The 13,762-nt window shown below is 41.3% G+C and overlaps 1 protein-coding gene across 1 annotated transcript in view; it reads right to left on the reverse strand.

The window, feature by feature from the left end:
* Positions 1 to 9,266: 9,266 nt before the first annotated feature.
* Positions 9,267 to 13,762, reverse strand: part of LOC110506271 (sodium- and chloride-dependent glycine transporter 2) — a 52,117-nt gene continuing 47,621 nt past the window's right edge. Inside the window, exon 16 of the mRNA XM_036964282.2 lies at positions 9,267 to 12,880. Within this exon, the coding sequence (XP_036820177.2) occupies positions 12,725 to 12,880 (156 nt within the window). The 3' untranslated portion in view covers positions 9,267 to 12,724. The remainder of the gene's footprint in view (positions 12,881 to 13,762) is intronic.

The following is a 13,762-nucleotide window of genomic DNA, read 5'->3' on the forward strand; positions in this document are numbered from 1 at the left end:
CATCTGTGGCATTGTGTTGTGTAACAAAACTGCACATTTTCGAGTGGCCTTTTATTGTCCCCAGCACAAGGTGCACATGTGTAAGGATAATGCTGTCGTGTTGTCAACTATTTGATATTCCACACCTGTCAGGTGAATGAATTATCTTCGCAAAGTAAAAATGCACACTATCAGGGAAGGAAACAAATTTGTACACTAATTTGAGAGAAATCTGCTTTTTTTGTGAGTTTGGAAAATTTCTGGGACTTTTATTTCAGTTCATGAAATATGGGACCTACAGGTTGCGTTGATGATTTTGTTCAGTATAAAATCAAATACAGCCTTTATCTGTATAAAACTTGTTTTATTATTTTGACTGAAGTTTACTGTAAGGGCTCTATTCGATCTGTTTTGCTGAAGCGTTATGTGCTTGCCGTTCATGGGCTGGACCCAGTGTGACAGTAGGGGTGGACCACTTTGCAGTTCTAATTTTGGGCCTATTTCTGGGTCCGGGAAGGGCCTGGGGATTGGAATGTTTGGAATAAAAACTGAGGACCGGTATGGATGAAGTTGTGGTAAAAATACACCAAAGACAAGGGATACAGAAAGAGTGAAAAAATGAAAGGCAAGAGCTCGGTCATTGCTCATCCATAGATTTATATTTACATATTCTTATTCCATCCCTTTAGAATCAAATCAAAATCTATTTTGATTAGTCACATGCGTCGAATACAACAAGTGTAGACCTTACAGAAAAATGCGTACTTAAAAAAGCAGTTTAAAAAAATATGGATAAGAATAAGAAATAAAAGTAACAAGTAATTAAACAGCAGCAGTAAAATAACAATAGCGAGACTATTGTTTAACTTGGGTCAAACGTTTCGGGGAGCCTTCCACAAGCTTCCCACAATAGGTTGGGTGAATTTTGGCCCATTCCTCCAGACAGAGCTGGTGTAACTGAGTCAGGTTTGTAAGGCCTCCTTGCTCGCACATGCTTTTTCCCACACATTTTCTATAGGATTGCGGTCAGGGCTTTGTGATGGCCACTCCAATACCTTAACTTTGCTATCCTTATGCCATTTTGCCACAAGTTTGGAAGTATGCTTGGGGTCATTGTTCATTTGGAAGACCCATTTGTGACCAAGCTTTAACTTCCTGACTGATGTCTTGAGATGTTGCTTCAATATATCCACATAATTTTCCTACCTCATGATGCACTCTATTTTGTGAAGTGCACCAATCCCTCCTGCAGCAACGCGCCCTCTTCGGCTTGCAAGTGTAGCAGTGTGATGTTGTTCCCCTAGATTATGTACCAAGTTGAAATAGGCCAGGTCAAGAGTGGATGTTAATAATTTGATAATAATAATTAAAATTGTGTTTTTTTAAATGTAATTACAGCTGCATAGGTAATGTTATTTTTTTGAGTACAAACACTTTTTCAGTTTGTATATTTTGGTTTGGTCAATTGTGGGGTTTTTTTCTGTACCCCCCTATTGTTCTCTCACGCCTGGCCTTCAGCTAGCGAGTTATGTTGTCCTTGGCTCCGCAATTTCTCAATTTAAAACTGTGCCTGAGAGCTGTGACTGCACCAAGGGCTAACGTATTGTGCAGTGTATCTTTGTGCGCAGTTATTTTTTTTATTTTGTCTGAATTATGTTGTATATCATTTTACTTGTAATGTGTGCTGTTGTGCACTGAATGTGTGCACGCAGCACCTGTCATTTATTTTTGGTTCTCTCTTGCCTGACCTTCAGCTAGTGAGGTGCCTGAGAGCTGTGACTGCGCCAAGGGCTAACATATTGTGCATTGTCTCTTCATATGCAGGGCAAATAAAAATCCAACAAGCAGACCTCCAGTTGTGGCAGTGTCCTCATTAAATTACACAATGCGGAATGAAACAAGCTACACAAGCCTCCCCCTTTTTCCTCCAAACATAACGATGGTCATTATGGCCAAACAGTTCTATTTTTGTTTCATCAGACCAGAGGACATTTATCCAAAAAGTACGATCTTTGTCCCCATGTGCAGTTGCAAACCGTAGTCTGGCTTTTTTAACATGGTTAAAGCAATGGTTTTGGAGCAGTGGCTTCTTCCTTGCTGGGCAGCCTTTCAGGTTATGTCGATATAGGACTCATTTTACTGTGGATATGTATACCTTTGTACCTGTTTCCTGCAGCATCTTCACAAGGTCTTTTGCTGTTGTTCTGGGATTTATTTGCACCTTTCGCACCAAAGTACATTCATCTCTAGGAGACAGAACGCATCTCCTTCCTGAGCGGTATGACAGCTGCGTGGTCCCATGGTGTTTATACTTGCATACTATTGTTTGTACAGATGAACGTGGTACCTTCAGGCGTTTGGAAATTGCTCCCAAGGATGACCAGACTTGGCTGATTTCTTGGCTGATTTCATTTGATGTCAAGCAAAGAGGCACTGAGTTTTAAGGTAGGCCTTGAAATACATCCACAGGTACACCTCCAATTGACTCAAATTATGTCAATTAGCCTATCAGAAGCTTCTAAAGCCATGACATCATTTTCTAGTATTTTCCAAGCAGTTTGAAGGCACAGTCCACTTAGTGTACGTAAACTTCAGACCCACTGGAATTGTGATACAGTGAATTATAAGTGAAATAATCTGTCTGTAAACAATTGTTGGAAAAATTACTTGCGCATGCACAAAGTAGATGTCCTAATTAACTTGCCAAAACTATATTTTGTTTAACAAGGAATTTGTTTAGTGGTTGAAAAACGAGTTTAAATGACTACAACCTAAGTGTATGTAAACTTCCAACTTCAACTGTATATACAGGGGGTACTGGTACAAAGTCAATGTGCACTGGTTAGTTGAGGTAATATGTACATGTAGGTAGAGTTATTAAAATGACTATGCATTGATGATAACAAGAGAGAGTAGCAGCAGTGGAAAAGAGAGGGAGCAGCGGTGGAAAAGAGAGGGAGCGGTGGCAATGCAAATAGTCTGGGTAGCCATTTGATTAGGTGTTCAAGAGTCTTATGACTTGGGGGTAGAAGCTGTTTAGAAGCCTCTTGGACCTAGACTTGGCGCTCCGGTACCGCTTGCCGTGCGATAGCTAAAAGAACAGTCTATGACTAGGGTGGTTGGAATCTTTGACCATTTTTAGGGCCTTCTTCTGACACCGCCTGGTGTAGAAGTCCTGGATGGCAGGAAGCTTGGCCCCAGTGATGTACTGGTCCGTTCGCACTACCCTCTGTAGTGCCTTACTGTCGGAGGCTGAGCAGTTGCCATACCAGGCAGTGATGCAACCACTCTCTCGATGGTGCAGCTCTAGAACCTTTTGAGGATCTGAGGTCCCATGCAAAATATTTTCAGTCTCCTGAGGAGGAATAGGTTTTGTTGTGCCCTATTCACGACTGTCTTGGTGTGCTTGGACCATGTTAGTTTGTTGGTGATGTGGATGTAACAGTATAAGTTTAGACCGTCCCCTCGCCCATACCCGGGCGCGAACCAGGGACCCTCTGCACACATCAACAACTGACACCCACAAAGCATCGTTACCCATCGCTCCACAAAAGCCGCGGCCCTTGCAGAGCAAGGGGAACTACTACTTCAAGGTCTCAGAGCAAGTGACGTCACCGACTGAAACGCTATTTAGCGCGCACCGCTAACTAAGCTAGCCGTTTCACATCTGTTACATGGACACCAATGAACTTGAAGTTCTCAACCTGCTCCACTGCAGACCCGTCTTGCCTTTGCTTAGATTTGTGTGTATTAGGTAGTTGTTGTGGAATTGTTAGATTACTTGTTGATATTGCTGCACTGTCGGAACAAGAAACACAAGCATTTCGCTACACTCGCAACAACATCTGCTAACCATGTGTATGTAACCAATAACATTTGATTTGATTAGAGTATTACATTTACTGTTGTTTTTTCCCCATTCACTGCCCTTACTGATCAATCCCCTTTCTCGTTCTATTGATATCTCTTGAGTAGCCAGGCAGCAGAGTAGAAATGCCAGGGGCGATGCATCTTATCCAAAAACAGAATGCGAATAAATAAATGCATAAACCATGTGCATGTTGTTCATGGTTGTCCCTCATGTTAATACAAGGCAGATTAAGCTGCTTAAATGCCTTATTGACATCCTGGCCAATCAATGTGAGTGTAATTAAACAGTGAGTCTGAGCCAGTGACAGGGCCAGTGATGCCCTCTCTATGGATCTGCCGCTGGGGAAACAGAATGGCTATGCATTTATTTAAAGCCCCTCTCCCCTGCTTAAAGCTGATGGGGAGAGGCTTTTCTGGCACAGGGGTTTGACCCCTTCTGACAATCGATTTTGCCAGTGAGGATGGGCCAGAGAAGATAGTTCCCGGTGTGATGTCATAATGCAAACAGGTGTGTGAAGGAAAGCATGTTTGTTTCACAATCACGGTGTACAGTCTCAGAATTGGTTTTACGGCAGTCATTCCCTTAGGGGCCGATTCCGACCACAGCAAGCATAATTGGAACGCAATTCCCTTTTTATGCACTTTCCTCTCTGTGAATTCTGACCTGAAATAGAATGACAATGAAGTATCCTATTCACCCGCTATTCGTTCAGGGTGGAGATCAAGTAAATGAAGGTGTGGTGGTGTGTCGACACATACACCGTATTCTGACGGTGACTTAATTCCATTGCCTTCACGCATAAGGAAACCATGAATAAGGCCTAGCAAACCTACCTGGGGAAGTGTACCAAAAAATGTCTGCAGCATTGAAGGTCCCAAAAGAACACATTGACCTCCATCATTCTTAAATGGAAGGGCCTTTGTCAGGGACGTGACCAAGAACCCGATGGTCACACTGTCAGGGCTCTAGAGTTCCTCTGTGGAGATGGGAGAAGCTTCCAGAAGGACAACCATCTCCGCAGCACTACACCATTCAGGCCTTTATGGTAAGGGGCCAGATGGAAGCCAGTGCAGAGTAAAAGGCATATGACAGCCGGCTTGGACATGCCAAAAGGCACCTTAAGACTCTCAGACCATGAGAAACAATGCCAAGTGTCATGCCTGAATGCCAAGCGTCATGTCTGGAGGATTCCTGGCACCATCAATATGGTGAAGCATGGTGGTGGCAGCATGTTTTTCAGCGGCAGGGACTGGGAGACTTGTCAAAATCAAGGGAAAGATGAACGGAGCAAAGTACAGAGAGATCCTTGATGAAAGCTAGCTCCAGATTGCTCAGGACCTCAGATTGGGGCCAAGGTTCACCTTCCAACAGGACAATGACCCTAAGCACAAGACAACACAGGAGTGGCTTCGGGACAAGTCTCTGTATGTCCTTGAGTGGCCCAGCCAGAGCCTGGACTTGAACCCAATCGATCATCTCTGGAAAGACCTGAAAATAGCTGTGCAGCGATGCTCCCCATTCAACCTGACAGAACTTGAGAGAATCTGTCGAGTATAATGGGAGAAACTTCCCAAATACAGGTGTGCAAAGCTTGTAGCGTCATACCCAAGAAGATTCAAGGCTGTAATGAAGTACAGAGTACTGAATAAAGGGTCTGAATACTTATGTAGATGTGATACTTTTTTTTTATGAACCTGTTTTTGCTTTGTCATTATTGGGTGTAGATTGATAAGGTGGAAAAAACTATTGAATACATTTTAGAACAAGGCTGTAACGTAACAATGTGGAAAACGTCAAATGGTGTGAATACTTTCCGAATGCTCTGTAAAAAGATTCACCCATTTAATTTTGTATCATGCAGATATGTCAGGACAATGTAACTTATTAAGCTCATTCTAAAATACATACATTATTTTCTGTACCAGGGTATTGCACTGTGGACAAGTCTTCAATTTAGACCACAGTTAATTGAAATGAGGTGTTAGTATAGGGCTCGAACAAAAACTTGTAAACTCCTGTCCTGTGTATAAAAAAACTGTGGTGGTCATGACAAAATGTGCCCTCATGTACTGAACAAGCTTATGAATGTTGGAGGTTAATCTCTTTGATGTCCCTCACTTGGGAATTACTTATTTTGTGTTTTAAGGACTCAAGCACATATTTTTTTGTTTATTATGCATCCACAATGATGAGAAGGCAGTTACAGTAAATACCAAACTCTTGGTCAACAATGCGCCTCCATTTAAAAGTAATTTATTTCAATCGGATCGCCCCTTTTCAGCTATGCAACTTTAAAGGCAATGTTCTCGCATTGGGTCAGTCCTTGTATCTATAGCTCCAACTTTGAAGTTGATAATGGTTACATTTCTCCAGCCATCCCTCAGCTGTTTACCAAAACAGATGCATCGTTGCCTATGTGCGAGGCACATTCACAATATGCATTCACAATATCAAAATATAGTGTGTTCAGATTGAAAAGTTCAGAATGAAGAAGTATTATACAATCTTTATTAAGAGCTATCAGTTTATTGTGAATAACTGCAGTTTTATCAGTGTCACGCCCTGACCTTAGTTTTCTTTGTTTTCTTTATTATTTGGTTAGGTCAGAGTGTGACAAGGGGGGTTTGTGTAGTTTGTATTGTCTAGGGGGTTTTGTATGTTTATGGGGTTTTACTAGTCTAGGTGTTTATATGTCTATGGTTGCCAAGATTGGTTCTCAGTCGGAGGCAGCTGTTTATTGTTGTCTCTGATTGGGGACCATATTGAGGTAGCCATATTCCTTGGATAGTTTGTGGGTTGTTATTTTATGTTTAGTTGCCTGTTCTGCACTAGCCATATTGCTTCATGGTTAGTTTTGTTGTTTTGTTTCGTTCTGTTCAGTGTTCTCTCTTTAATTAAAGAGTTATGTTCGCTTACCACGCTGCGTCTTGGTCTCCTCACTATGACGACCGTGACAATCAGAATATTTTTCTGTTTTGTCCTCTTATGAGAGTGATCCATCAAGCACTTTCTAATTATATAGAAAGAATTACTCTCAAATTGAAAAATCATTACACTACAGTACCAGTCAAAAGTTTGGACACACCTACTCATTCAAGTGTTTTTCTTTATTTTCACTATTTTCTACATTGTAGAATAATAGTGAAGACATCAAAACTATTAAATAACACATATGGACTCATGTAGTAACCAAAAAAGTGTTAAACAAATCCAAAATCTTTGAGATTTTTAAAAGTAGCCACCCTTTGCCTTGATGACATCTTTGCACACTCTTGGCATTCTCTAAACCAGCTTCACCTGGAATGCTTTTGGCTGCTTTTCCTTCACTCTCTCCGCTTTAGGTACAATGCCAGGAGCCGCTTGTGGATTTGACAACTCTAACGCAGTTCCATCTCCGACACCATCAAAACATCAGCTATGCGGATGTCGGCTAATGTGGATGGGCTTGAATTGGGCCCTAAGAGTATACAGTGTTTGTTTACATATACTTTGTTTACAAACATGGGAGTAAAACAGGCTTATATGTCAGGTTCTGATGGGGTAAGACAGTTGAACTAAGCTTATGAGGTATTTATAAGTTATATTATTCAAGAATCAATGGGTACATATCATTCATTTACAAGTCCAAAAGGGGATGTACTGTAGCAACTGATGATTGGCCCTTTAATGCAAATGAACAGAATGATGAACTTAAATATAAACCACCTCAAATTCCAATTGGGCTTGATAAGATATTCAATATAAAATTCATCTAAATGTATTCCTATCAGGAGTAAAATGTAGGGAGAGAGTTCACAATGTGCTAAATTCATCAATATTGCTAGTAGGCCGGCTATATACATTTTGTGAGCGAAGGTGGATGTTCTTCAACGTCTGTTGACCTTCTAAACTCATAAGATTAAGAATGAAGGATTTCCTTGTCAAAAGTGCAGGCCTACTGGCAGCGACGTGCACAGTATGGCCCACGTGTCTTCACTCACTGACATCCCAGAGAACTTAACTGATGGTAAAACTAACAGGCAGACAGTCAGGGCAAGAGAGCAGGGTAGACTGCTGCGGTTAGAATGTTAAAGCTAGAATGACACTGGAAGCATAGAGGATACAAGCCCTGTTCAGAAACATCAAAGAGTCAATCCTTCTAGACTGCACCCTTGATGAGATCCGACATTATGAGTTTGGTGAAAGCAAATGGGTGGAAATTGGGCTTTCATCCATCCAGGCTTGTGAGACTGGTGATTGCTTCAAGGAAGTAAGGATGCATGCTGAAGTAGTTATAGTACAATATGCAATATTTACAGGTGATCATTTTCAAATAATAATAGGCCTCATACCATTGATTCTTGAAGAATATAATTTATAAATGCTTCATGAGTTTAGTAGATGAGTTTAGTACATTGTCGCACCCGGATAAATTTCAACGCTGCCACCTCAATGGTGCCACCTGTCAATGATTCTAGAGGGTGGGATAATTATGATTATCCGTCTGTTTTACGCCATTGTTTGAAACTGTACAGATTTACATCTATTACTCCATCTATAAATTTGAGACGTTATGTTTCTCCAGCCTGATCTCTCAGCCAAAAAGAGTGGTGGGGTGCTGCTTTGTTGTTGTCGAATCCCAGATTGCCCCATTTAAGAAGACATGAGGATTTCAGAGATCCATATTCTCTGCAATTTGGAGAGTGTAGTATTAATATCAGTAACATCACCACAGATGTTTTCCTTGCTTTTGAATAGAAACAACTCCTTAAACTGATTTTTTTAACAGTGACATTGATGATAAATGAACACCTGCATCATTTCTGCTTCCCCGATTTTCAAAACAAGTCACTTCTTTGCTGCTGACTGAACCTTGAAGCGTTACAGATTCTGGTACGGTCATTTCCGATAGAGCTGAATATGCAGGGTTTACCGTGAATGCAGTCTCTACTAAAAGGGGAAACATTGCCTTTCAATTATGAAGCACGCTATAAAGCTTAACTTCAGTGATGCGGATTGAAGAGAGCCCCTAATTTCCTCACCTTTGGTCATGTATTTATTTTTCTTTAGAATATACATGCCTTGGCACAGTCACGCTCAAATGAGATATTTGGAATTTTTAAGCGTGAAAGTTGGAGAGATAGCTGTGGAGAGGAAGAAGGACAGAGAAAGAGATGCAAACTTGTCCACTGTTTATAGCGCCACCATGTGGCCAGCAGTACATACAGCAGGTGAACGCAGGTAGCTAGAGTTCCATTACTGAAATCTGCATGCCAGCTTCATTGATAGTTTCACTTGAAATACAAATTATAATTCATGGCTGTTGTGGAATTTAAACAACAGATGTTGGCAGTTACAAAAGTGAATTTGAGCAATTAAACATAATGACTTTTGGATACTGGTGAATGTCATGTCTCCCAAAAAAGCCACACAACACTTCAAATTGAAAACAATAACATTTATAGATTTATAGGTTATACATTTCATGATATAATAGCGATATATTATTATTATTGGCAAAGATACTGTACTCCAACTGCATTTCTATACATAAATACAAAATGTGAGGTAGGGCCTCAATGATTGATGATTTTCAAAATAAATAATTCATTTCACATATATTTGTATATGCTAAATATTTTTTTTATATCTGTCACAGATTTCAAAACATACATTTATATTATATATCTATTCTCTATTTTCAAACCAAAGGATGGCATGGGCTGTTGGAGGCACATATCTATATCCATAGGCAGCAGTACCTCACATAGAACACACAGAAATAAATTACATTACCCAAGTAATTAGACATTTAACCTATGCATTCATAGGTCCACAATAAAGTGCCAAAAAGACACAACATACATAACAATAGGGATATACCGGTACCATATGAGACAGACAATACGTCTTGAGTTACATACAATATTTTACTATTAGAGGATACCTATAAGGTCAATGGTTACCTGAAGATGTTTTGTAACATATTGGCAAACATTAAGGATCACTAGGTGGGATATGAATGGCAGTATCTCAATCTCCTAAACACAAATAGCAAGTTTTTTGTATTTTTTTGTGTGTATTTTTTCAGAACCCTATGTTCTGATAAAAAAAAGTTGTTCTCCCTCTTTGGTTACCTACTGCCCAAAGTTGACCCACAGGTATAGCAATGGAAAGTTTATTATTTTGTATTGTTCTTTGTGAAGGAAAATACCGGGGTAAACTATAACCCTGGTTTGTCAGTGCTTTGAGGAACATAAAAGCACGCTAAGGAGACATGCGAGGGGGAGAAGGGAGGAGAGAAGGAAGCAGAAGGAAGAGAGCATACATAGACACGGAAGCACAGGAACACAAACAGCACAAGCTAGCTTTCTAACGTTTAATTTCCTGTTCAATCCTGTTGAAAACAGGAAGCTAATCCCCATGTCCTCAACGAAAGCATCAAATTGGCTACACAAGGACAGAGCTATTCCAAGCAGCGCTTAGATTTACATTTGACATTTTAGCCACTTAGTAGACGCTTTTATCCAGAGCGACTTACAGGAGCAATTCGGGTTAAGTGCCTTGCTTAAGGGCACAGCGACAGATTTTTTACCTAGCCCGGGGATTCGAAGCAGCGACCTTTCGGTTACTGGCCCAACACTCTTAACCGCTAGGCTATCTGCCGCCCCTACATGAATTGTTAGAGGTTGGCCCAGCGCAAACGTTACAATCTATCACAGCGCAAAAATGTTCTCTTTCTCTCTCTCTGTCATTGGAAGATAATGGATAATGTGTATACAGGAGTGTACATAGTCGTGATGCACACAAGAATTCACTCTGAGACATAAATAATTAAAAAAACCTGACCTGCTGGTTTATTCATCCTTGCCTTCAAGTGAGTCAAACAAACACATTATTGGACCTGTTCTTTTTTTCACCCGCAACAGAACCGTCCCTAGTCTTTAGGGTGGCCCTAAGCTGAATTTTTGTTGGGGGACCCCATGTTGATGATGGGGATAACTTCATTTGATTCATAGTTAATTTCCTGCAATTCTACAAATTCTGCAAAGGGGCGTAGAGAAAATGTTGCAGTTTTAAAGTAGGTTTGCTGCAATTCTACAGATTTTGACCCAAATTAAAAAATAAAGAAAAACCCTTCAGTAAGTAGGTGTGTCCAAACTTTTGATGGGTACTATATATATATATATGTCAGTACACACTGCATCATTTCTAGGCAGTTAGTTTAATTTACATGTATTGCCTATTTTATAAAAGCAAAAAAATTATATATATCATAATGTGCCATAGGTCAGAGGTCTGATGAATACCAATGTTTCTCAGTCTGTCAATTTTGATTTTTTGTGCCTTTTTCTTTGTGTAGAAGTTTTCATTATCACTATACACAAAGATAGAAGAAGAAAACAATCACACACACACACACGCGCATGCACACACACACACCTCCATAAGGAGTAGTCCAGATGTAGTGGAGATGTCGAGAGCTCCAAGTTCCTCTGTGTCCACATCACTAAGGAATTAACATGGTCCACACACACCCACACAGCTGTGAAGAGGGTACGACAATGCCTCTTCCCCATCAGGAGGCTGAGAAGATTTGGCATGGGCCCTCAGATCCTCAAAAAGTTCCACAGCTGCACCTCGACTGGCTGAATCACTGCTTGGTACGGCATCTGCAAGGCGCCCGACCCCAAGGCGCTACAGAGGGTGGTGAGTACTGCCCAGTACTTCACTGGGGCCGAGCTCTCTGCCATCCAGGACCATTGCACCAGGCGGTGTCAGTGGAAGGATAAAAAAATTGTCAAAGACTTTACACAAGCCATAGACTGTTCTCTCTGCTTCCACACGGAAAGCAGTAACAGTGCACTGTTACCGTCTGGAATCAATCAAGTCTGGAATCAACAAGACTCTGAACAGCTTCTACCCCCGAGCCATAAGACTGATGAACAAAACTGCTAAATGGCTACCCGGACTATCTGCATTGACCCTTTTTTGCACTAACTCTCTTGCAGTGACTCTTGCACTGGCTATGCACACACACTGGACTCTACCCACACTCACACATACTTACACTGGCACCCCAACACACACAGACACACACACACTACATATGCACACACACACATAACACACGCACACATGCATACTGATGCCACAGTCACTTTACCCCTACCTATATATACAAAGCTACCTCAATTACCTCGTACTCATCGACTTGGTACGGGTACTCCATAGCCATTTTACTTTAACTCGTTACTGTTATACGTTAATCCCTGTGTATTTATTCCTTGTCACTATTTTTATTACATTTTTTTTATCTTTAATTCTGCATTGTTGGAAAAGGACCCGTAAGCATTTCACTGTTAGTCTACACCTGTTGTCTATGAAGCATGTGACACATACAATTTGATTATATTTTTTTGTCATGTGCAGTCGAATATTGCCATTGCAACATTGTGACACAGTACACATTTTTCTTTTGGAATAGAGATCCCCTCAGAAAGAAAGGGTTCTGGAGTAATGGCTGTGCATGGGTAGGAGGCAGAGGACAGACCATTCTCAGGTCAGGGGTTAGGGAGAGAAAGGGCAGGGTATGGTATGGGTGCCTGCCAGAGAAAGCAACATTGGAGAGGAGGGCAGCCCCACTTTGCTATAGAGTGGAGGAGAAAGAAGAAGGGAGCAGGAGAGTAGAACCGGGAAATAAAGTGGAGGATGTGTTGGCTTGCTTTTCTCGCACCCACATTGAATGGAAAGAGGAAGGAAAGGAGAGATGAAGTGAAGTGGAGAACAGGAAAAAGAGAAGGAATAGGTGGAGGAGAGGGCAGTGGTAGCCTGCTGCTCTCTCTCTCCCAAGTGCCCCTGCTAAAGTGGTGGTGGTGGTAGTAGTGGAGGCTGCTACTGGTAGGTGCCCAGCTGGAAATCTTTCGGGGGCAGTTTGAGGCCCAGGGAGTTGGATCCATGGGGATCCATCATGTTCTTGTAGCGCTCCCCTCTGTGCTTTGCCAGGAAGGGACCCCAGTCGGGCTGAGGGGAGCACACCAGCTTCAGACGCTGTGGAGGGGAGCGGGGGGGTGGAGTCACACACTTGTTTTAAAATATAACATAATAGAATCAATCAAGTTGGGTAGAATAAATTACAGTAGGACCGTCCTGAGAGATATGAAAATGTTGGGAATGGCAGTTGTTCGTAACACTGAAATGTCTAAACGCATCAAACCTTAATAGAAAATATTGATTGAACATACAGGAGATTTTGCTCAGACTTACTGTATGTGAATACAGTTGCGTACACATGCACGCACACACAGCTCAAACACTTTGATTAATGTGTGATGTAGGGAACTTCAACAAGCACAGCATGGGACTGCTAAGTGTCTGTGTGTCCTGTGCCGATCCGCCACCAGTTATCAGTGGACCAGGGCTGATTTTTCACTTTACTGCCCATTAGAAAATGTATCGCTGACATCAAACACTTCTGGGTGCATGCCAAATGCCACCCTATTCCCTATTTAGTGCACTACTTTTGACAAGGGCCCATAGGGAGACAGGAAGGTCATATTGCAGAGGGATTGTGTGGACCGTTTGTTTATGTAACCTGTGTGAGACGTGCAAAGAAATATTATTATACTACAGTAGAACCCCAAAGATACAAACCTCAGAGTTGTCAACAGAACAGGCAATATCAAACTGAGACGTGTATTAAATACAACAACAAAAAATACTTCTGTATGCTACAGACAAAATGTAAATGTTGCTTACATCTGCTAAAAACACATAAGTATTTACAGTTCAAAAAAACATTTCTTACCCCAGGACATTTAAATGGGTGACTATCCAGGAAAATAAAGAAAAAGTAGCAGATCCGCATAGGTCTGAAGTGTATTTATGGGACATTCAAACAGGCTTACGTGTGCATGTGTGTGGTATTGTGTC

Source organism: Oncorhynchus mykiss, chromosome 26 (genome assembly GCF_057628025.1).
Source record: "Oncorhynchus mykiss isolate SJ-2025 chromosome 26, ASM5762802v1, whole genome shotgun sequence".
Lineage (NCBI taxonomy): Eukaryota > Metazoa > Chordata > Actinopteri > Salmoniformes > Salmonidae > Oncorhynchus > Oncorhynchus mykiss.